The sequence below is a fragment of the Grus americana genome, chromosome 33, assembly GCF_028858705.1.
Source record: "Grus americana isolate bGruAme1 chromosome 33, bGruAme1.mat, whole genome shotgun sequence".
NCBI lineage: Eukaryota > Metazoa > Chordata > Aves > Gruiformes > Gruidae > Grus > Grus americana.
The window spans coordinates 1,430,526-1,452,831 of record NC_072884.1 but is presented as its reverse complement, the minus strand read 5'-3'; the positions used below and the strand labels follow the sequence as shown (position 1 = coordinate 1,452,831).

Sequence of the window (22,306 nt, the reverse complement as noted above, 5' to 3'; positions counted from 1 at the left end):
CTTTAATCACCCCAAAACCCGAGGGAACCCCCAGCCCTCCCAGGCAGCCCCAACTGCCCCAATTAAACCCCAACCCGAGGCCCAAAATCCCCCGATTTGACCCCAAAATGGGGGGGGGGCAGGGAGAGGCAGAGCCAGGGGGGAGTTTTGTTCTCGTTTATTTGTGAAGTTAAAAACAAGCGGTAAAAAGTAAAAACTGAGCGTACAATAGTCCTTGGTGGGTCGGTTCTTCCATCTCCTCCGGAGCGGGCACGGCGGGGGAGCGGCCGGGGGGGGCCCCGGGGGGGGCAGGGGGGGCCCGGGGGGGTCCCCGGCTCCGGCGGCTCCCGGGAATGTTCGACTCTACCTACGAGCGGGGGCCGGGGGGCTCCGACAACGATCCCGAGGAGTTTTGGGGCGAATCGGGGGGTTTCTCTGAGCGGCGGATGAAAAGGAGGGGAAGGGGGGGGGGGTTTGGGGGGGGGAAGGGGGGGTTTGGGGGGGCCGCTCGCCCCGGCCGGCCGCTCGCCAAAAACAAAAGGGGGTGTCACAGACGGGGGGGTTCACATTCGGTTCACTGAGCCTGGGGGGAAGAGCAGCGCTGAAACAACCCCCCCGCTATTTGGGGGGGACGGGACCCCCAGGGGGGCTGCAAACACCCCCCACCCCCAGAGAGGGGGGGGGCTTGGGGGGTCAAAAGTGCCAGGGGGGTTTGGGGGGCTCCCGGGGGGGGTTGGAGGGTCCCAAGGTGGGGGCTGGGGGGTCCCAAGGGGTTGGGGAGCCCTGGGGGGGGGTGTTTGGGGGTCCCGGGGGGGGGCTGGAGGATCCCAGGGGGGATTCTGGGGGGGGATTGGGGGTCCCAAGGGGGCTTGGGAGCGCCGGGGGGGGGGGGGTGGTTGGGGGTCCAAGGCTTGGGGAGCCCGAGGGGGGTCTTTGAGGGGGTCCCCAGGAGGCCCGGGGGGGGTGGTTGGGGGTCCCAAGGAGTTGAGGAGCCCCGGGGGGGTGTGGGGGGTCCTGGAGGATCCCAGGGGGGACTGGGGTCCCAAGGGGTCAGGGAGCCCCGGGGGGGTGTTTGGGGGGGTCCCAAGGGGTCAGGGAGCCCCGGGGGGGGTGTTTGGGGGGTCCCAAGGGGTCAGGGAGCCCCAGGGGGGGGGTGTTTGGGGGGGTCCCAAGGGGTCTGGGAGCCCTGGGGGGGGTGTTTGGGGGGTCCCAAGGGGTCAGGGAGCCCCAGGGGGGGGGGTGTTTGGGGGGGTCCCAAGGGGTCTGGGAGCCCCGGGGGGGGTGTTTGGGGGGTCCCAAGGGGTCAGGGAGCCCCAGGGGGGGGTGGTTGGGGGGGTCCCCAGGGTTTGGGGGGGCAGTACCTGCTGTCCCTGCTGCGTGGGGGGGGGCGCGGGCCCGGCGGCCCCCGGGGTCTGGCCGTAGTAGGCCGCTTGCTGCCGGTAGTACTCGGCCCAGGCCGCGCTGTAGTCGGGCTGGGGGCCGGGGGGGGCTCCGGGGCCGCCCCCCGTGGCCACCTGGGCCGCTGTGGGGGGGGGGGGCAGAGGGGGCGGTGAGGGGGGGCAGGGGCTGGGGGTGCCCCCCCAAACCACGGAGCCGGCGGGGGGGGGGGGTCTCACCTTGTTTCTTGTAGTACTCCTCCCAGGCTTTGGTGTAATCTTGCTGGGGGGGGGCCCCCGGCTGCTGGGGCTGCTGGCCTGGGGGGGGCAGGGGGGGTCACGCACCCCACAGCCCCCCCAGACCCCCCGGGAGTTGGGGGGGGGGGGGGGATGACAGGGGGTTTGGGGGGGTGAGAAACCTGGGGGAGGGGGTAAGGGGGTCCCCAGGGCAGGTTGGGGGGGCCCCGAGGGGGGGGCTCAGGGTCCACGTGGGCAGTTTGGGGGGGGGTCGCTGTCCCCAAAGGGAGTTTGGGGGGTTCTCTGGGGGGGGGGTCAGTGTCCCCAGGGGGACTTTGGGGGGTTCTCTGGGGGGTCAAGGCCCCTGTGGGCAGTTTGGGGGTGTCAGCATCCCCAGGGGCAGCGTGGGGGGGTCCCAGGGGGGGTCCCGGTCACCAGAGGCAGTTCAGGGGTTTCAGGGGGGGCTGGAAGATCTTGGGGGGGGGGGTTCAGGGTCCCCAGAGACAGTTTGGGGGGGCCCAGGGGGGTTCAGGGTCCCTGGGGGCAGTTTGGGGGGGGGGGGGGCTCAGTGTCCCCAGAGGGACTTTGGGGGGGTCAGCATCCCCTGGGGCAGTTTGGGGGGGTTTGGGGGGGGGGGTGTCAGCATCCCCTGGGGCAGTTTGGGGGTTTCCAGGGGGGGTGGGGGATCCTGGAGGGGGGGGTTCAGGATCCCCGAGGCGGGGGGGGGGGGTGTCAGGGTCCCAAGGGGCAGTTTGGGGGGGCCCATGGGGGGCGCTCAGCATCCCCAGCGCCGTTCCAGGGGGTTCCCCGTGCGTTCAGGACCCTCCCCCCCCCCCCCCATTTTTGGGGTGCGCTCACCTATTTTCTTATAGTACTCCTCCCAAGCCTTGGTGTAGTCGGACTGGCCGGTGGGGGGGGGCTGGGGGGGCTCCCCTGGACGGGGGGGGCGGTGGGGGCGGGGGGCTGCCCCGGCACGGGCCCCGGCGGCTGCTGGTAGTAGTGCGAGTAGTAGGCGGCCCAGGCGGCGTTGGGGTCGGCCGCCGCCGCCGCTTTGCCTGGGGGGGGCCCCAAAAAACCAACGCGGGGTGAGGTGCGTGTGGGGGTGTGGGGGGGGGGGTGTGTGGGGGAGGCCCCCCCCCAAAGAAATAAATAAATGGGGGGGACGGGGGGGGTTTGGGTACTCACTGGGGTCGTGGGGGGCCGGCGGCTGCCACTGGGGGTAGGTGTTGCCCCAGCCCTGGGGGGGGTACTGGTGGGGGGGGGGGCCGCCGGGGCTGCGGGAGAAGGGGGGTGAGGGGGCTGCCGGGGGCGGGGAGCCCCCCCCCAAACCCCCCCCCCCCCCGATACCCCGGTTACTCACTGCGGGGGGGCTCCGGGCGGGCCCTGGTTGAAGGGCCCCGGGTTGAAGGGGCCCATGGGGCCGGCGGGACCTGGTGGCCCCCCCGGCCCCGGCCCCGGCCCCACGGGGCAGAGCGGACCCTGCGGAGGGAGAAACAGGGGAAGGGGGGGGGGGGGGGTGTCAGGGGGAGCACCCCAAAACCCCCCCACATCCATACGTGTGTGTGTCCCCCCCCCCACCTCGATCTTCTCCTCGATGAGCTGCTTGGCGTGGTCGATCTGCTGGGGGGAGCCGCGGATGATGAAGAGTTTGAAGTTGGGGTCCCCGTTGGGGGGCAGCTGGCGGGAGATCTCCACGAACGCCCCCGTCTGCTGGTTGATGGCTTTGACGTTCTCCCCGCCTGCGGGAGGGGGGGCACAGGGGGCAGCGGGGGGCTACGGGGGTGTTGGGGGGTTGTTTGTTTTTTTTTTTTTTTTGGGGGGGGGGAGGGGGAGGGGGGTGCGTTTGGTGGTTTTTTTTTTTTTTTTTTTTTTTTTTGGTTTAAATTTTTGATGAATTTTTGGGTTGTCCGGAGCTCGGGGGGTCGCGCTCACCTCTGCCGATGACCAGCCCGCACTTGTGGGTGGGGATGGAGAAGGTCATCTCGCCCCCGGGGGGGCCCCAACTTCCCTGGCCCCTCCCGCGCCCCCGCCCCCCCGGGGGCATCCCCGGCCCCGGGGGTCCTGGGGGGCCGCTCTGCGGGGGGAAGGGAGGCGTCAGGCTGGAGGGGGAAGGGCGGTTAACCCCGTTTCGGGGCGCCCCGGGCCGCCCCCCCCCTACCCGCAGGCTCTGAAGGAGATCGTTGATGATGCGAGCGGCGTGTTCGCAACGTTCGGGGGGGCCCATGATGTGGGCGATCTTCTCGGGGCCCGTCCCGTCGTCTGAAAGAAAAGGGGGTGAAGCAGAGGGGCGGGGGACCCCCCCCTAAAATCCACATGCACATGCACACCCCCCCCCCGTGGGTTTTGGGGGCGCCCCCTCACCTTGTTTGAACTGTATCCGCACCCCCGCGTCGTTCTGGATTTTTTTAATCATCTCCCCGCTGCGGCCGATGACGACGCCGACCGAGTGCCGGGGAACCGGCACCTGTACGGGGGGATGGGGATGGGGGGGGGGGAAAACGGAGCTCGGGGGGGGGCACCGAGGAAGGGCCGGGCCCCCCCAAAACCGGCGGCGGGTTCCCCCCTCCCCGGGGACTCACGTCGATGCCGCCGCCGATGCGGGAACCGTATTCGTTGCGGTCGCCGAAGCCGCCCTGGTCGCGCTCGCGCAGGATGTCCATCACCATCTCGCAGGCTTGCTGCGGGGCGGGCGGGCAGGTTTTTTGGGGCGCGGGGGGGGGGTTTGGGGCGCAGGGGGGTTCTTGGGGCACACGGGGGGGTTCTTGGGGCGTGCGGGGGGGGTTTTTTGGGGCGTCTCACCTGGACTTTGTAGGGATCCCCGATTATCCGCAGGGGTTTGTCGACGTTGGTGTTTTGGGAACCGTCCTGGATCAGGATCATCTTCACCCCGGCTCGCTCCTGCGGCAGGAGGGTGAGCTGGGGGGGGGGCTCCCCCCTCCCCAAAAAGCCGCCCCGGGGCAGGGGGGGGGGGCCGGGGGTACCTGGAGCTGTTTGATGGTCTCGCCGCCCTTGCCGATGACGAGGCCGGCCTTCCCGGCGGGGATCATGATCTCCTGCACTGTCCCGTTCTGGCCGTTGGCGTTATCGTGGAACTGCCCCGGGGGGCCCCCCCGCCCCCGCGACACGATGTCGTCCAGCATCAGCTTCGCTTTCCTGGGGGGGGGGGGGGACACGCACACACGCACGCAGGCGAGGGGGGTTTGGGGGGGTTTGGGGGGGGGGGGGGGCAGAGGGGCCGCGATCCCCCCGCGGCGGGGCCCTACTCACTGCACGGCCTCGGGGGATCCCGTCAGGGAGACGCTGCGCTCCGGCAACCCGCCGCTGTCTGCGGGGAGGGGGCGCGGGGCAGTTTGGGGGGGGCACGGAGGGAGTTTGGGGGCCCCCCCTGTGCCCCACAGCGGGGGGAAGGGGGGGCTGCGGACCCCCCACGCACCCACAAAGGGGGGAAATGGGGGGCTGGGGAAGCCCCCGATTAGGGAAAGGGGAGACTGGGGGGATAACCCCCCCCCCAGGAAGGGATCGGGGACCCTCCCACCGGGAAAGGGGGGGGCCCCAGTGGCAGGGGGGGGATATTGGGGCCCCCCCCAGGGAACTGGGGGATCCCAGGCCCCCCCTTACCTGGGGAGATCTGTACTTTGCAGCCCGAGTCCTGCTGGATCTTGTTGATCTGCTCCCCCCCGCGGCCGATGACTGTGGGGGGAGGCGCCGCAATGGGGGGGCTGCGCTGGCCCCCCCAGAGCCCCTGAGCCCCCCCAAAGCCCCCCCCACTCACTGAGTCCCACCATGCCGTCAGGGACACGGTACTCCTCCGTCACCGTCGACCTGCGGAGAGATGCGGGGGGGGCGTCAGGCACCCCATGGCCCCCCAAACCCCCCCCCAGGACCCCCCCAAACCCCCCAGGACCCCCCCCAAACCCCCCAGCTCACCTGGGCGGGGGGTGGATGGGTCCCAGCTGGGTCGGGAGCGCTGCTGAGGGAACCAAACCCCCGTGAGGGTACGCGGCCGCCGGCCTCCCCCGGCCAAGGGGACCCCAGAAGGGTCCCTGACCGCCCCCCCCCGCAGCCCCCCCAAAGCTCGCGGGGGGCCGTGGCCCCCCCCAAAACCCGCCGGCCGTACTCACAGTCCCCCTGCGCCGCCAACTTCTTGCTCTCTGGCTGGTCTGGGAGGGGGGGGAAGCAGCGGCAGGTGAGCCCCGACGGCCCCCCCCAGAACGGAGCTGCGCGCTTTGGGGGTTCCCCCCAAGGTTTGGGGGACCCCCCTCCCCTGATCCGGGGGTTCCCCTTCCCTTACCGCCATCCTCCAGCTGCCGCTTCTGCCCCCCGAAGCTGAAGTCGGGGGTGTTGTTGTTCACCGTCGTCGCCGCGTCCCCCCCGATTTTCGCCGCTATCTGCGAAGGGAAGGGTCGGCGCCCGGCGGTCACCCCGAAAAACAGACCCCTCGGGGGGAGAGGGAGCCCCCAAACCCCCCCCACCCGGGGTCCCCCATCGTCACAGGGGACCCCCAAAACCTGCCCACAGGTCCCACGTCGCGGTGGGAGCCCCCAAGTCCCCGGCCGTCGCCACAGGGGGCCCCCAAAACCTCCCCACAGGGATGCACTGTGGCGGGGGGGCCCCCCAAAACCTCCCTGCGAGCCCCGCGCCGCTGCGGGGGACCCCCAAAAATCTCTGCACGGGCCCTCCGCCAGAGTGGGAGCCCCCCGAAACCACCCGCGAGCCTCTCCTCACGGCAGGGGTCCCCCAAAACCTCCCCCTGAGCCCGTCGCCGCGGCAGCGGCCCCTCAAGCCTCCCCCTGAGCCCCCCAACGTGCCCCCACGCTACGGCGCGACCCCCTAAAACCAGCCCGGGACGCAAGAGGGGACCCCGTAAGCGCTTGGTGAGCCCCCCGCGGCGGTGGGAGCCCCCCCCCCCAAATCCGGGGGTACCACCGAGGGGAGCGACCCCCGGGCACATTCGCGCCTCCCCCAGCTCCCCCGGGGGTCCCGCGGGTAACGGGGGGGGGGGGTGGCGGGGTTGGGGGGGAGCCGAGCACCCCGAAAGCCCCCGGTCCGGCCCTGCCCCCCCCCCGAGCCCCCTCGGCCCGGGGTGGGGGGGGGGGAGGGGATCAGCAGGTCCCCGCTGCCCGCCCCGCGCTTGCTCCCCGCTAATTACCGCTAATTACGGCGCTCGCGGGGCGGCTCTTGCACCGCCCGCCCTGGACCCCCGCGAGGGGCGGCCCCGGGACCCCCGCACCGCTCCCGGGACCCCCGGCACTCGCCTTCTCCCCCCCCTCCCCCCCCCGGCCCCGGGCACGGTGAGAGCGCGGGAAGGGGGGGGGGGGGGGAGGGGGGGGAACACCCCGCGCGCCCCCGGGGGGGCGGGGCCTTACCGGGAGGGTGGGGGAGGGGCCCGGCACGGCGGGGGAGGGGCCGCGGCGCCGCGGCGGGGGCAGGGGGACCCCGGCGCCTCCCGGTGCCTCCCCCCCCGCCTGGCCCCTCACCTGCCGGGCCCGCTGCACGGCGTCGGCGAACGCGTCCTTGCGGATGCCGCCGGGCGGGCCCCCCCCCCGCGCCGCCCGGGCCCGGCCCGCCGCCCGCTGCTCCCCCCGCTCCCGCACCGCCCGGAGGCGGCGGCCCCCGGCGGAGGCGGAGGCGGGGGCCCCCCCGGGCGGCCCTGGGGCGGGCGGCGGCCCGGCGGGGCTGTACTCCGACATGGCGGCGGCGGCGGCGGCGGCGGCGAGGGCGCGACGCGGGAACAGGCCGCGCTCTCCACACACCGCGCGGGGCACGCTGGGAACGGGGCGGGGCCACGGCGAGAAGGAGGCCCGCCCGCCCACCCCGCGCAGCTTCCGCCAATCGGCGCGTCGCCAAGCGGTGACTGGCAGGGGGCGCCCGCCAATGGGAGGGAGGAGGGAGCCGGCGCGCGGCGGCGGGAGGGCGGGCCGGCGGCGGGAGGTGAGTGGCGGCGGGAAGGGCCAATCGACGCGGGAGCGGCGGAGGGGAGCGGGCGCTCATTGGAGGGCGGGAAGGGGCGGGACCGCGGGATGGACGGGGCGGCCGGCCAGTCGCGGCGGCCGCCGGGACGCTATCGGGAGAGGAAGCGGATGGAGGGGGGGCGGGGCTGCTCTTGATCGACGGGCGCCGGGACCAATGCGCGCCGCGAGCTCCTGCCCCGCCCCCGCCCGCCAGCTATTGGAGGAGGCGGCGCCTCACTGACGGCCACCGGAGCCAATCGGAGGGCAGGGAGCCGCACGACAGTCGGCCATTGGCGGGCGCGGGATGGGGCGGGGCTCCTTTAGAATGACAGGCGCGAGAATCAATCGGCGGCAGCAAGCGCGCGATCGGATTGGCGAGCGCCGATGGGCGGGGCCAGGCTGCAGCAGCGAAAGCCGGCCGGGCCAATCACTGGGCGGATCCCCGGCGATCGATGGACCGCGGGCCAATCGCCCGCCAGCACCGCGCCGGGTCTAAGGAGGAGGGCGGGGCGGGGCGTGATTGACAGCGCTCTGGACCGACGAGGATGAGGGGCTGCGCACCGGACGTCCAATCAGCTTCGCGAAGCGATTTAGGAGGGAAACAGCAGCCAATCAGCGGCGACGCCGTCGCGGCCGGGACGTGACTGGGATTTGTTGGCGGCCAATCGCGTGTGAGGGGGCGGGGCCCAGCGGGGGCTGGGGCGGGGCGGGGAAAAAAAAAGCGCACCCGGTGGGGCGGGGCCGAAGCGATCGTGGGCGGGGATAGAGCGGGGGCGGGGCCTATGGGGCGGGGCCAGCGCGGGGGCGGGGCCAATGGGGCGGGGCCGATGGGGCGGGGCCGATGGGGCGGGGCCGATGGGGCGGGGCCAGCGCGGGGCGGGGCGCGGAGCGGAGCGGAGCGGGAGGTACCGGAGCGGGGGGGGGGGGAACGGGGGGCTGGGGGGGGCTCGGCCCCCGGTGTTCGTCACCGTCTGGGGGGGGGGAAGAGCCCGGGGGGCCCGGGGCTGCTGTGGGGTGAGGGGGGCCGTGGGGCCCGGGGGTGACGGCGATGTGGGGGGACGGGGATGTGGGGGGACGGGACAGGGGCGGCCGTGGGGGGACAGGGCGGGGGGGGGGGGACAGGGCCGTGGGGGGACAGGGTGGGGGGGGGACAGGGCGGGGGTGGCCGTGGGGCCGGGGGGGGTGGGGATGTGGGGGGACAGGGGCTGGGGGGGAAATGGAGATGTGGGGGGACGGGACAGGGGCAGCCGTGGGGGGCTGGGGATGTGGGGGGCTGGGGATGTGGGGCCGTGGGGGCCGTGGGGGCCGTGGGGCCGTGGGGCCGAGGGGCCGTGGGGGCCGTGGGGCCGTGGGCCCGTCCTGCCCCACCCTGCGCCGAGGGGCCCGGGGGGCGGCAGAGCCGGAGGAGCCGAAGGAGCCGGAGCCATCGCTGCCTAATGGCTTCCATCTGCGGGCGGGGAGGCGCCGGACGGGGAACCCGGGTGTCCGGCCACCCCCTCCCCCCGGCCCCACCGCCCGGCCAGGGCCCCCCGAGCCCCCGGGACCCCCCGGGACCCCCCGTCTGCTGGGGGCTGGGCAGGTCAGGGGGGGACCCCGGTGTCCGGGCGGCCCCATGGTGGGGTGTCCCCCCCCCCCGCTGACCCCGCGTCCCCCCCAGGCCGGTGCCATGGCGCAGGTCCTGCGTGCGGACGCCTTCCCAGGTGAGGGGCCGGGCCCCGGGGTGCCGGCGGGGCTGGGGGGGGTCCCCACGTGCCTGGGGGGGGGGGGGGGGGGGGGGCTCCGGGTGCCCCGGTCGCGGCAGCGGGCGCCAGGGCGGTGCGGTGTCGCCGTAGGTCGGCGGTCGGGGGCGGGGGACGCGCCGTACTCGCTGGAGACGGCCTACGGCTACCGGCTGGACCTGGGCTTCCTGGGCTACGTGGAGGCCATCGAGAAGGGGCTGACGCTGCGGCGCGTGCCCGTGGGTCGCCGGCCACACCGCGCCTCCTGGGCCGCCTCCGCCGAAGCCCTCGGCCCCCCGGCGACGCCGGACCCCCGGGTGGAACGGACGCTGCGAGGGGCCCGGCGGCGCCTGGAGGACGAGGAGGAGGAGGGGGGGGTCCCGGCGACGACGACGATGATGACGGGGGTCCCGGTGACGGTGGGGTCGCCGGGAGCCGCGCCGCTGCGGTTGGTGCGGGAGCAGATGGCGGCGGCGCTGGGGCGGCTGCGGGAGCTGGAGGAGCAGGTCCGGGCGATGCCGGCGCTGCGCCGGCGCTTGGAGCGGCTGCAGGAGGAGAAGCGGCAGCTCCTCGATCGGCTTCGCCGCGACGGCCGGTGCCGCTGCGGGTGCGGGTGCGGCTCCGTCGACGGCAACGGGGACCCCGGCGGCTTCGGCAACGACATCTGCGGCGTCGACGACGACGACGCTGCCGGTAACGGCGCCGGTTCCGGCATCCCCGGCGTCCCCGGCACCGCTGTCCCCGTGTCCGGCTCCGGCGTCGCCCCGTTCCGCGTGGCGGGGGGCCGGCGGTCGGTGGGGGTGGGCACGGAGGGGCCGGCGGTGCCGGGGGGTGCCGGGGCGCTGCCGGGGCGGGTGGCGGTGCTGGAGCGGCAGCTGCGGCGGGCGCTGGGGGAGCTGCGGGACGCCCGGGCCCGGCTGGGCCAACGCCGTGAGTGGGGGGACACGGGGGGGGGGAGGGGGGGCACACGGGGGGGGGGGGGGCCGGCCCCCCTCACCCCCACCCCCCCCCCCGTGTCCCGCAGAGCCGCAGGCGGGGGCCGAGGAGCCGGAGGAGGACGAGGAGGGGGACGAAGGCCGCGGGCGGCGCCACGGGGGGGGCAGCGGCAGGTGGGGGATGGGGGTTTGGGGGGGGATGGGGGGGGGGATGGGTGCGCCTGTCCGTCCCCTGAGCCCCCCCTCCCCCCCCAGCTCCTCTGATGACAGCGAGTACCACGAGGCCGTGGAGAGCCCCTCCCCCCCCCGTGGGACCCCAGCCCGGGTAAGGGCCCCTCCCCCCCCCCCGTGTGTGTCCACACGGACCCCTCCCCCCCTGCACACGCGTGTGTGACACCCCCCTCCCCCCACTCCCCACAGCCCCCCTGCGCTGACGCCACGGCCCCCGGTGACATCGCGTGACGCCGCATGATGTCACACAGCGCCGCTCTACAGCCGGACCCCGGTCAGCCCCCACCCCGCCCCTCCCCCCACCGTGTGTTCCCCCTCCCCCCTCCCCCAAAGCCGCCGTGACCCCCAACATGGGGGGGGTGGGGGTGGGGAAGGAAGAGCCGGGCGAGAAATAAATACGGTGTATTGGGGCGCCCCGACACGGCCCGGCGTGAGCGGCCCCTCGTGCGAGGGACACCCCCGGCGTGCAAAGGGCCCCCGCAGCAGAAGGCCGCGGCTTTCTGGTTCTTTTTTCACAGTTTTCGGTAAAAAAACAAAAAAACCCAAAAAAAACCGAAAAAGAAAACCAAAAAAACAAAACCAACCGGGGCGGGGGGGGGGGGGGGATGTGTGCACGGCACACGCACAGCCGGACACGTGCAACCACGTGCAACCGCGTGCACAAGCGCGTACGGCCGCGCACGCCCACGTGCAACCGCACGGCGGGGGGGGGGGGGGGGTTGGGGGTGTCACGCACAGCAGCGCACGCCCGCGCACACCCGGGTTTGGCCTCGCACGCCCGCGCACAAGCGCACACGGCTGCGTACAACTGCCGAGACGGGCGCAGCCCCCCCCCCCCCCGGGGTCACCCCCACCCCCCACCCCCACGCGCTGGGTGCAGCCCCACGGCCCCCCCGGGGTGGGGGAGGGGCGTCTGTCCGCAGCCCCCGGGGTCCCGCCGGGGTGGGGGTGGGGCGCAGGGTCCGGCACCTCCTCAGGGTTTTGGGGTGGGGGGGGGAGGGGCCCCCCCCATCTTCTCAGGCCACGTCGCTCTCCAGGCTCACGGCCTGGCGCTGGGGGGCGGGGGAGGGGGGGGGTCAGTGGGGCTGGGAGCCCCCCGCCTGCCCCACAGGTACCGGCCACTTGGGGGGCACAGAGCCCTGCCATGGGGCAGCTGAGCACCCCCCAGCCCCCCCCAGCGCACCCTGGGGGTCTCAGCCCCCCATGGGGGTCTCAGCCCCCCAACCCCCTCCCCCCCAGCTCCCCATGGGGGTCCCAGCCCCCCCAGCCCCCCATGGGAGTCTCAGCCCCTCCCCCCTCCCCCCCAGCTCCCCATGGGGGTCTCAGCCCCCCAGCCCCCTCCCCCCCAGCCCCCCATGGGGGTCCCAGCCCCCCAGCTCCCCATGGGGGTCTCAGCCCCCCCAGCTCCCCATGGGGGTCTCAGCCCCCCAGCCCCCTCCCCCCCAGCTCCCCATGGGGTTCTCAGCCCCCCCAGCCCCCCATGGGGGTCCCAGCCCCCTCCCCCCTCCCCCCCAGCCCCCCATGGGGGTCCCAGCCCCCCCAGCTCACCATGGGGGTCCCAGCCCCCTCCCCCCTCCCCCCCAGCCCCCCATGGGGGTCCCAGCCCCCCCAGCTCCCCATGGGGGTCCCAGCCCCCCCAGCTCACCATGGGGTAGCTGAAGCCCCCCTGCCCCCAGCCCGGGGGCTCCTCGTCCCGGGTGGTTTTCTGGTAAACCGGGTTGTCGAAGTTGATGCTGTTGGTGCTGCGGCGGCGCCAGCTGCGCCAGAGCCCGCGGGAGACGAAGGCCGCGAGGATGAGGAACACTGGGGGGGGAGGGGGGGGTGCGTGTGTCGGGGGGGGGGACCCTGGCGATGGGACCCCCCCCCAGGCCAGGACCCCCCCGGTTTGGGACCCAGAGCCCCCGTCCCGCCGTGGCAGGACCCCCCTCCCCCTCCCCCCAGCAGCGCCCCCCTGCTCATGGATCCCCCCCACCCCCCCAGTTCGTGTGTCCCCCTCCCCCCACGCCTGGAGCCCCCCGCTCACCCAGGGGCAGGACGACCGCGAGCGCCGTTGGCCCCGTCCTGCTCCCCACGTGCCCCACGGCGTCACCGCTGCCGCCTGGGAAAGGGGAGAGGCGGCCGTCAGCCCCGAGCCGTGGGGCTGGGCTGGGCTGTGGGGCTGAGATGTGGGGCTGAGATGAGCTGTGGGGCTGGGCTGGGCTGTGGGGCTGGGATGGGCTGTGGGGCTGGGCTGTGGGGCTGGGCTGGGCTATGGGGCTGAGATGTGGGGCTGGGATGGGCTATGGGGCTGAGATGTGGGGCTGAGATGAGCTGTGGGGCTGGGATGGGCTGTGGGGCTGGGATGAGGGGCTGAGATGGGCTGTGGGGCTGGGATGTGGGGCTGAGATGAGCTGTGGGGCTGGGATGTGGGGCTGAGATGAGCTGTGGGCAGGGCCATGGGGCAGGGCCATGGGGCTTGGATGAGCTGTGGGGCAGGGCTGTGGGGCTGGGATGAGCGATGGGGCTGGGGTGAGCTGTGGGGCAGGGCCATGGGGCAGGCTGTGGGGCAGGGATGAGCTGTGGGGCAGGGCCATGGGGCAGGGCTGTGGGGCTGGGGTGAGCTGTGGGGCAGGGCCATGGGGCAGGGCTGTGGGGCTGGGGTGAGCTGTGGGGCAGGGCCATGGGGCAGGCCGTGGGGCTGGTACCTGCTGTGGCGTTGCTGGAGGTGGTGGTGGTGCCGGCGGTGCTGGCGGAGCTGCTGGCGGCCGTGGGGCCCGGGGATGCCCCGTGGCTGTGGGGGTCCCGGCTGGGTGTCGGGGGCTGCGGGGGGGCTGTGGGGGGGCTGGGGGCTGCGTCCGTCGGGGCCGGGGCCGAGGGGTCTGGGGCGGGGGGGGGGGAGAGAGTGAGGGGGGGGCAGGGGGAGTCTGGGGAGGGTGGGGTGGGGGGTGCAGGGTGGGGGTGCAGGGGGGGCTGCAGGGGTGCAGGGGGTGCGGGGGGGGTGCAGGGTGCTGTGGGTGCAGGGGGTGCAGGGTGCTGGGAGGGTGCAGGGGGGTGCTGGGGGTGCAGGGGGGTGCAGGGGGTTCGAGGGGGCTGCAGGGGGGTGCAGCGGTGCAGGGTGGGGGTGCAGGGGTGCAGGGGGTGCAGGGGGTGCAGGGTGCTGTGGGTGCAGGGGGTGCAGGGGGTGCAGGGGGGCTGCAGGGGGTGCAGGGGTGCAGGGGGGGGTGCAGGGGTGCAGGTACCTGGCAGGCAGGCGCGTCCATCGGGCGCCAGGCGCTGTCCGTCGGGGCAGGCGCAGGTGTAGCGGGGGGAGCGGGGGCCCAGGTGGGGCGCGGGGAGGCAGAGGAACCCACAGCCCCCGTTGGCCTCCGAGCAGCGATTGGCACCTGGGAACGGGAATGGGAATGGGATGGGATGGGATGGGAATGGGATGGGGATGGGATGGGATGGGAATGGGATGGGGATGGGAATGGGATGGGGATGGGATGGGATGGGAATGGGATGGGGATGGGATGGGGATGGGAATGGGATGGGGATGGGGATGGGATGGGGATGGGATGGGATGGGATGGGGATGGGGATGGGATGGGGATGGGGATGGGATGGGATGGGATGGGGATGGGATGGGATGGGGATGGGATGGGATGGGATGGGATGGGGATGGGATGGGGATGGGATGGGGATGGGGATGGGGATGGGATGGGGATGGGATGGGATGGGATGGGGATGGGGATGGGATGGGGATGGGGATGGGATGGGATGGGATGGGATGGGGATGGGATGGGATGGGGATGGGATGGGATGGGATGGGGATGGGGATGGGATGGGATGGGATGGGGATGGGATGGGGATGGGATGGGATGGGATGGGATGGGGATGGGATGGGGATGGGATGGGGATGGGATGGGGATGGGGATGGGGATGGGATGGGGATGGGATGGGATGGGATGGGGATGGGGATGGGGATGGGGATGGGATGGGATGGGATGGGGATGGGATGGGGATGGGATGGGATGGGGATGGGGATGGGGATGGGATGGGATGGGATGGGGATGGGATGGGGATGGGATGGGGATGGGATGGGATGGGATGGGATGGGGATGGGATGGGGATGGGATGGGGATGGGGATGGGGATGGGATGGGGATGGGATGGGATGGGATGGGGATGGGGATGGGGATGGGGATGGGATGGGATGGGATGGGATGGGGATGGGATGGGGATGGGGATGGGGATGGGATGGGGATGGGGATGGGGATGGGGATGGGGATGGGGATGGGATGGGATGGGGATGGGGATGGGGATGGGGATGGGGATGGGGATGGGATGGGGATGGGGATGGGATGGGATGGGGATGGGATGGGATGGGGATGGGGATGGGGATGGGGATGGGATGGGGATGGGGATGGGGATGGGGATGGGGATGGGATGGGGATGGGATGGGGATGGGATGGGATGGGATGGGGATGGGGATGGGGATGGGGATGGGATGGGATGGGATGGGGATGGGATGGGGATGGGATGGGGATGGGGATGGGGATGGGATGGGGATGGGATGGGGATGGGGATGGGATGGGATGGGATGGGGATGGGATGGGGATGGGGATGGGGATGGGATGGGGATGGGATGGGGATGGGGATGGGATGGGATGGGATGGGATGGGGATGGGATGGGGATGGGGATGGGATGGGGATGGGGATGGGATGGGATGGGGATGGGGATGGGGATGGGATGGGGATGGGATGGGGATGGGATGGGATGGGGATGGGATGGGGATGGGGATGGGATGGGGATGGGGATGGGGATGGGATGGGATGGGATGGGGATGGGGATGGGATGGGGATGGGGATGGGATGGGATGGGATGGGGATGGGATGGGATGGGATGGGATGGGGATGGGATGGGGATGGGATGGGATGGGATGGGATGGGATGGGATGGGGATGGGATGGGGATGGGGATGGGATGGGGATGGGGATGTGGATGGGGATGGGATGGGGATGGGGATGGGGATGGGATGGGGATGGGATGGGATGGGGATGGGGATGGGATGGGATGGGATGGGGATGGGGATGGGATGGGGATGGGGATGGGATGGGATGGGATGGGATGGGGATGGGGATGGGATGGGATGGGATGGGGATGGGGATGGGATGGGATGGGATGGGGATGGGATGGGATGGGATGGGATGGGGATGGGATGGGGATGGGATGGGGATGGGATGGGGATGGGATGGGATGGGATGGGATGGGATGGGATGGGGATGGGATGGGGATGGGGATGGGATGGGGATGGGGATGGGGATGGGGATGGGATGGGGATGGGGATGGGGATGGGATGGGGATGGGATGGGATGGGGATGGGGATGGGATGGGATGGGATGGGATGGGGATGGGGATGGGATGGGGATGGGATGGGATGGGATGGGGATGGGATGGGGATGGGGATGGGATGGGATGGGATGGGGATGGGGATGGGATGGGATGGGATGGGATGGGGATGGGGATGGGATGGGATGGGATGGGGATGGGGATGGGATGGGATGGGATGGGGATGGGGATGGGATGGGGATGGGGATGGGGATGGGATGGGATGGGATGGGGATGGGATGGGATGGGGATGGGATGGGGATGGGGATGGGGATGGGGATGGGATGGGATGGGGATGGGGATGGGGACAAGAGGAGGCTGGGGAAGAGGTTGGGACAGGGATGGGGGGGGTGGAAGTGGGGATGGGGGGATGGGGGGAGGGGGGCCGTGGTCGGGGGGTACCTGGGGGCTGGCGGAGGGGGTGCAGGACGACGATGTCCTCGGGGGAGAGGAGCTCCTGGGCCACCCTGCGCACGTGGGCGCCCGTCCGGAGGTCGGCGCTGAAGACGGCCTCGCTCAGGATGTCGCTCCAGAAGACGGTGTCCTGCGGGGACGGGGGGGGGGTGGGGACGCTGCGGGGGAACGGGGGGGGCTGGGGGGGGGGAATGGGGGAGGGGGGGGGTCCTCACCTCGAAGATGGCGACGGCGAAGGGGTGGGCGAGCACCTGGGGGTCGGCCAGGAGGGTGCGGCGGCGGCCCCCGTCCACGTCCACGCTGGAGAGCGTGTGGAGCCGCGAGTCCACCCAGTAGAGGCGCTGGGAGGGCAGGTCTGGGGGGCGGGGGTCAGGCGGTGCCGGGGGGCACGGGGGGGGGACATGGGGGGAGGGGGACATGGGGGGGATGGGGGGCACAGGGGGGACATGGGGGGAGGGGGACATGGGGGGGATGGGGGGATACGGGGGAGATGGGGGGCACAGGGGGATACGGGGGGGCACAGGGGGGACATGGGGGGATACGGGGGGGATGGGGGGACACAAGGGGGGACATGGGGGCATGAGGGGGGATATTGGGGGGGGCAGACATGGGGGACACAGGGGGGTATGGGGGGACATGAGGGGCCATGGGGAGGCGGGGGGGGGGGCACGGGGGGGGGGGGGCACAGGAGGACATGGGGGGGGCCCATGGTGGGGAGACAGGGATGGGGATATGTGGGGATGTGATGGTGGGGATGGGGACCAGGGCAGGATGGGGACCGGGGCAGGATGGGGACCAGGATGGGGACCGGGGCAGGATGGGGACCGGGATGGGGACCAGGACAGGATGGGGCCCAGGATGGGGCCCAGGACGGGATGGGGACCGGGGCAGGATGGGGACCAGGGCGGGATGGGGACCGGGGCAGGATGGGGCCCACCACAGCAGCTCACCCAGCGTTATCCCGTTGGGCCACTCGACGCCCTCGGTCACCAGCGGGAACTGGTCGACGCCGTTGAGGCCGCCCTTGGCGATCTTGGCGCTGGCTCCCCAGTCCGTCCAGTACATGTAACTGGGAGGGGAAGGGGGGGGGGTGTGAGCCGGACCCGTGTGCCCCCCCGACCACGTTCCCCCGTCCCCCCCGTCCCCCCCGTACCCGTGCAGCGGATCCACCGCGATGGCGCGGGGCTTGGCCCCCGCTTCCCGCACCAACGTCTTGCGGCGTCGACCGTCGGCGTCGGCCACCGAGACGGTGCCGAGCCGCGAGTCGGTCCAGTACAGGTTCTGGTGCACCCAGTCCAGCGCGACGCCGTCGGGCGCCCCCAGCCCCGTCCCCACGATGGTGACGTCCCGGCTGTCGTTCGTCGTGCCGGTCAGCGGCGACCTGAGGGGACGGGACGGGTCACGGCGGGGACCCCGGTGGGGGTGGGGGGGTCCCAGGGGGTGTGGGGGTGTGGGGGGGTCCCCTCACCGGTAGATCTTTCTCTGGGTGAGGTCGGCCCAGTAGACGGTGCCGGCGGCCACGTCGGTGTCCAGGGCCGCGGCGTGCGCGAGGGGGCCCAGCACGCGCCGGTACTCGCCGCCGTCCAGCGCCAAGCGCCGGATCTCGTGCCGGTTGGTGAAGAGGAGGGCGGCGGGGGGGCCTGGGGGGGGGGGGGGGCAGCTGCTGCACCCCACTGCCAGACCCCCCCCCCCCAACCCCACCCTGCACCCCACTGCTGGACCCCCCCAACCCCACCCTGCACCACCGCCAGAACCCCCCCAGCACCCCAACCCCCCCCCCCCCAAATCTGCGCCCAGCCCCCAACCCGCACCCCAAAGCCGCAGCAGTCACCGGGGGGGGGGAGGGGGAGGATGCAGGAATTGGGGGTGCAGAAGGGGGTGCTGGGGGGTGCAGAGGGGCAGGGATGGGGGTGCTGGGGGGGGGGTTGGGGGGTGCAAAGCCGGGTGTGAGGGGGGGGAAATGGGGGTGCAAAGGGGGAAACGGGGGGGGGGGGGCAGAGTGTGGGAATGGGGGTGCAAACAAGGATAAGCAGGGGGGGGCAGGGGGGGCGGGGGGGGGGTCACCCACCCAGGGCGCGGCAGGCGTGGGTGCTGGGCTCCAGCCGATACCCCCCCCGCAGTCGCACTTGTAGCTGCCGGGCAGGTTGAGGCAGAGCTGGCTGCAGGTGCGGGGGTCGCGGCACTCGTCGATGTCTGGGGGGGGATGGGGGGGGTCAGGGGGGGTCCCTGGGGGGCAGGGTCCCATGGGGGGGTCCTGGGAAGGTTGGGAGGGGGTCCCTGGGGGTCAGGGTGTCCCGGGGCGGGGGGGGGGGGGGGGTGTCAGGGCATCCCATGGGGGGGGGTTGGGGGGGTTCCTGGGGGTCGGGGTGTCCCATGGGGGGGTTGGGGGGGGGGGTCCCATGGGGGGGGGGTCCCTGGGGGTCGGGGTGTCCCATGGGAGGGTCGGGGGGCATTAGGAGGGGGTCCCTGGGGGTCAGGGGGGCCTGGGCGTCAGGGTGTCCCATGGGGGGTTGGGGGAGGGGGTCCCTGGGCATTAGGGCGTCCCACGGGGGGGTTGGGGGGTCGCTGGAGGTCGGGGTATCCCATGCTGGGGTCAGGGGGGGGGGCCCTGGGGGTCAGGGGGGGTCAAGGGGGGTCCCTGGGGGGTCGGGGGGGGGTCGGGGGGTCCCTGGGGGTCGGGGTGTCCCGGGGGGTTGGGGGGTCCCTGGGGGCAGCACCCACCCTCGCAGGTCCTGCCGTCAGGGCCCAGGCTGAGCCCCTCGGGGCAGAGGCACCGGTAGCCCAGCCGAAGGTCCTGGCAGACGTGGGAGCAGCCGCCGCCGCCGTCCAGGCACTCGTTCACCCCTGGGGGGGCGGGGGGGGGGGGGGTGAGAGTTTGGGGGGGGGCCCAAACCCCTGCGGAAACTTGTTGGGGGGCGGGGGGGGGGGGTTTGGGGGGTCCCCCGGCCGTACCGCACTCCTTGAAGGGTTCGTCGGACCAGTCCCGGCAGTCGCGGTGCCGGTCGCAGACGCGCTCCAACGGCACACACTCGCCCGAGCGGCACTTGAACTCGTGGGGGCCGGTGCAGAGCGTCACTGGGGGGGGGGGGGAAGGAGGTCAGGACCCCCCCCAACCACAGACCCAGGCACCCCCAAACCTCCCCCCATCATCCCCCCCCCCATCCCCGCGGGTACCGTTGTGGCATCCCTCCTCGTCGCTGCCGTCGGCGCAGTCGGTCTCGCCGTCGCACTGCCGGACACCCAGCACGCAGCGCCCGTCGCCGCACTGGAACTGGTCGGGGCGGCACGTGGTGGCGGCGGCTGTTGGGGGGGGGACACGACATGGGGGGGACGCGGGGGTCAGACGGTGCCGGAGCATCGACACCCCCCCCCCTCTCCCCCCGCCGCGGTCGCTCACCGCATCCCTCCTCGTCGGAGCGGTCCCGGCAATCGGGGCTGCCGTCGCAACGCCAACGCCGGTGGATGCACTCGCCGGAGCCGCAGGCGAACTGGAGGGGGGCGCAGGGCGGGGGGGGCCGGGGGGTGCCGCAGCTGCGGGGCCACTCGTCGGAGCCGTCGGGGCAGTTGGGGTCCCCGTCGCAGGCCCAGAGCCGGGGGATGCAGGACGAGTCGTTGCAGCGGAAGGCGTGGGGGCCGCAGGGCGCGGGGGGGGGGCAGTCGGCCTCGTCCGTCCCGTCCTCGCAGTCCCGCTCCCCGTCGCAGGCGAAGGCGCGCGAGACGCAACCGCCGCTGCCGCAGCGCAGCTGGTCCCCGGCGCAGGCTCGGGGGGCTGACGGAGGGACCCCGGCACCGTCAGCGGCGGGGCGGCACCCCCGGAGCCCAAACCCCCCCCCCCCCCAACCCCCCCCCCCCGGGTTCTCCCGTCCCGGCACTCACGGCAATCCAGCTCGTCGGAGCCGTTATCGCAGTCGCGGTGTCCGTCGCAGCGCCAGGACGCCGGAACGCACCGGCGCCGGTGGCCGCCACAGCTGAACTCACTCGGGGAGCAGGAGACGGAGTCTGGGGGGGGGACGGGACACAAGGTGGGGGGGGATGGCACCGTGGCACGCGGCACACGGCACGCGGCACGCGGCACGCGGCACGCGGCAGAGCCCGGCGCAGCCCGGCGCGTGGCGCGGCATCTCACGGCACGTGGCGCGGGGCGAGGACCCAGCGCGCGGCGGCACGGCGGCCATCGCCGCCCCCGGCACTCACGGCACGTCTCTGGCGTCTCGTCGGAGCCGTCGCGACACTCGGCGTTGCCGTCGCACACCCAGGCGCTGGCGATGCAGGAACCGTCCCGGCACCGGAACTCGCTCTGGCCGCACAGCTCCGTGCCTGGGGGGGGGGGCAGGGGGGGTCAGTGGGGGCCCTGCCCCACACCAGAGACCCCCGCCCCACATCGGGGCCCCCCTGCCCCACATCGGGGCCCCCCTGCCCCACACCGCAGCCCCACACCAGGGACCCCCGCCCCTGCCAAGGCCCCTGGAGCAGCCGCCCACGGCAAACCCCACCCTCCCCCCCCCCAAAGTCTGGGGGACGATCGCAACGGGCCCCCCCGGGAGGAGCCCCCACCCCCCATTCCCGGGGGGGGTTCGGGCCCGGGCGGGGCCGGGGGGTCCCGTGGGGGGGGAGGGGTCGGTCCCGGGGGGTCCCGGGGTGGGGGGGGGTGGGGGGGGGAGGGGTCGGTCCCGTCCCGGGGGGTCCCGTGGGGGCGGGGCCATGCCGCGCCCTCCTGGCGCGCCGCGCTCCCATTGGCTCTCGGGGCGTGTCCCCGCCGGTGGCCAGTCCGTTCAGCCGCCAATAGAAAACGCGTCCGTCGCGGGGCGGGGTCGGAGTGAGAACGGTGATTGGTCGGTGCCGGTGCTGGGGGGCGTGGCGGGCACGCCCCTCCCCTCGCACGCGGCCATGGCGGCGGCGGGACCCGGCGCGGGGGGAGGGGGGGACCCGGACCCGGAGCTGCCGCCGATCCCCCCCCATCTCCCCCCCCCCCCCGGTTCTGCCGCCGGGAAGCGGAGATCGGGAGGGGCCGGCGGGGAGCGGGGGGTGGGGCGGGGGGAGGGGGGGGGATCCCGGTTCGGGGGGTCCCGGTGTGGGGGAGGGGGGGTCCCGGTTCTGGGGGGGGAGGGAGCCCCGGTGGGCCCCGTCCCCCCGCGCTGCCCCGCCCGCCGCCCCCCCCCCCCCCGTGGCTCTCCGTTGCGGGGGGGTCGGGGTGCCGCAGCCCCCCCCGGTGCCGGTTCCCCGCCCCCCCGGTGCTCCCTCACCTGCTCCCGGTGCCGCCATCGCCCCCAGCAGCAGCAGCAGCAGCAGCCGCATCGCGCCGGGCCCGGGCCCGCTCCGTGCCCCCCCCTCCCGCCCCCCCCCGGCCCCGGTCGGCGGCTCCGTCCCGGGCGGTTTTTGGGGAGAAACGGGGTGGCGGTGGCGTCACGGGCGGCGTCACGGGCGGCCCCGCTGTCACTGGGCAGCGCGGGGGTGGGGTTTGGCGTGGGGTGATTCTGCAAAACGGCCCCACGGCGGGGGGGAGGGGGCGGGGCAGACCCACGGCCCCACCCCCTGCCCCACGGACGGACCCACGGCCCCACCCCCGGGACCGACCCCCCCCCCCCCCCCCCCCAGCCGGGTTCGGGCCCCGCCGGAGCCGCCCGGGAGCGGGAAATCGTTTTTAAAAGTTTTTCTTTTTAGCGCCGGTTTTTTGGGGTTTTTTTTTGGTTTTGGTGGGGGAGGGGCTGGCCCACGCGGGAGGAAACCGGCGGGGAGGGGGCAGCACCAGGGGCTGGGGGGGCACCTCGGGAACCGGGGGGGGGGGGGTGTGGGGGCCAGGTCCCCCCAAAAGCCCGGAGCGGGGGGAGCCGTGGGGCAGCGATGTGCAGTGGGGGGGTGGAGCCCCCCAAACCCCCCCGGGGCAGCGCCCCACACCCCCCCCCCCACGCCAGGGACCCCCAGGGCACCCAGAACCCCCCCAGGGCACCCAGAGACCCCCCCAGCCATTCAGCACCCCCCCCCAGTGCACCCAGAGCCCCCTGAGCCCCCCCCCCAGCCATCAAAGCCCCCCCAGGGTGACCAGAGCCCCCCCAGGGCACCCAGACCCCCCCCCCAGTGACCAGAGCCCCCCCAGGGCCCCCCAAGGCACCCAGACCCCCCC

The 22,306-nt window shown here is 73.8% G+C and overlaps 3 protein-coding genes across 5 annotated transcripts; 1 reads left to right on the top strand and 2 right to left on the bottom strand.

Moving 5' to 3' along the window:
• Nucleotides 1-147: 147 nt before the first annotated feature.
• On the bottom strand, nucleotides 148-7,297 carry KHSRP (KH-type splicing regulatory protein). The gene is given in 23 exon segments (XM_054808015.1): nucleotides 148-562; nucleotides 1,341-1,501; nucleotides 1,596-1,673; nucleotides 2,451-2,528; nucleotides 2,531-2,647; nucleotides 2,778-2,866; nucleotides 2,953-3,071; nucleotides 3,171-3,331; nucleotides 3,525-3,666; nucleotides 3,751-3,851; nucleotides 3,954-4,056; nucleotides 4,172-4,270; nucleotides 4,392-4,490; nucleotides 4,574-4,745; nucleotides 4,860-4,917; nucleotides 5,211-5,282; nucleotides 5,365-5,414; nucleotides 5,520-5,559; nucleotides 5,714-5,752; nucleotides 5,884-5,980; nucleotides 7,070-7,127; nucleotides 7,129-7,201; nucleotides 7,204-7,297. Coding segments are annotated over 23 exon segments (2,094 nt in total). The 5' UTR covers nucleotides 7,283-7,297; the 3' UTR covers nucleotides 148-553.
• Nucleotides 7,298-8,409: 1,112 nt separating this feature from the next.
• Nucleotides 8,410-10,917, top strand: KANK2 (KN motif and ankyrin repeat domains 2). 3 transcript variants are annotated; one of them, XM_054807934.1, is made up of 6 exons: nucleotides 8,410-8,448; nucleotides 9,201-9,243; nucleotides 9,376-10,191; nucleotides 10,286-10,370; nucleotides 10,452-10,521; nucleotides 10,617-10,909. In XM_054807934.1, exons 2-6 carry the CDS (start codon nucleotides 9,210-9,212, stop codon nucleotides 10,656-10,658), a joined length of 1,047 nt encoding a protein of 348 aa, XP_054663909.1. In that variant the 5' UTR covers nucleotides 8,410-8,448; nucleotides 9,201-9,209; the 3' UTR covers nucleotides 10,659-10,909. The 3 variants fall into 3 exon arrangements, with proteins under 3 accessions (XP_054663909.1, XP_054663911.1, XP_054663910.1); XM_054807936.1 differs by lacking the exon at nucleotides 8,410-8,448 and adding an exon at nucleotides 8,875-9,122 and having other exon boundaries at nucleotides 9,376-9,954; nucleotides 10,617-10,917; XM_054807935.1 differs by lacking the exon at nucleotides 8,410-8,448 and adding an exon at nucleotides 8,875-9,122 and having other exon boundaries at nucleotides 10,617-10,913.
• A 38-nt stretch (nucleotides 10,918-10,955) lies between these two features.
• On the bottom strand, nucleotides 10,956-21,622 carry LDLR (low density lipoprotein receptor). Its single transcript, XM_054807915.1, is given in 19 exon segments — nucleotides 10,956-11,479; nucleotides 12,073-12,230; nucleotides 12,451-12,525; nucleotides 13,112-13,285; nucleotides 13,646-13,789; nucleotides 16,174-16,315; nucleotides 16,401-16,540; nucleotides 17,136-17,254; nucleotides 17,339-17,566; nucleotides 17,654-17,825; nucleotides 18,254-18,301; nucleotides 18,304-18,378; nucleotides 18,907-19,029; nucleotides 19,138-19,260; nucleotides 19,360-19,485; nucleotides 19,583-19,954; nucleotides 20,062-20,184; nucleotides 20,380-20,502; nucleotides 21,429-21,622. Coding segments are annotated over 19 exon segments (2,553 nt in total). The 5' UTR covers nucleotides 21,481-21,622; the 3' UTR covers nucleotides 10,956-11,443.
• Between the last annotated feature and the right edge of the window lie 684 nt (nucleotides 21,623-22,306).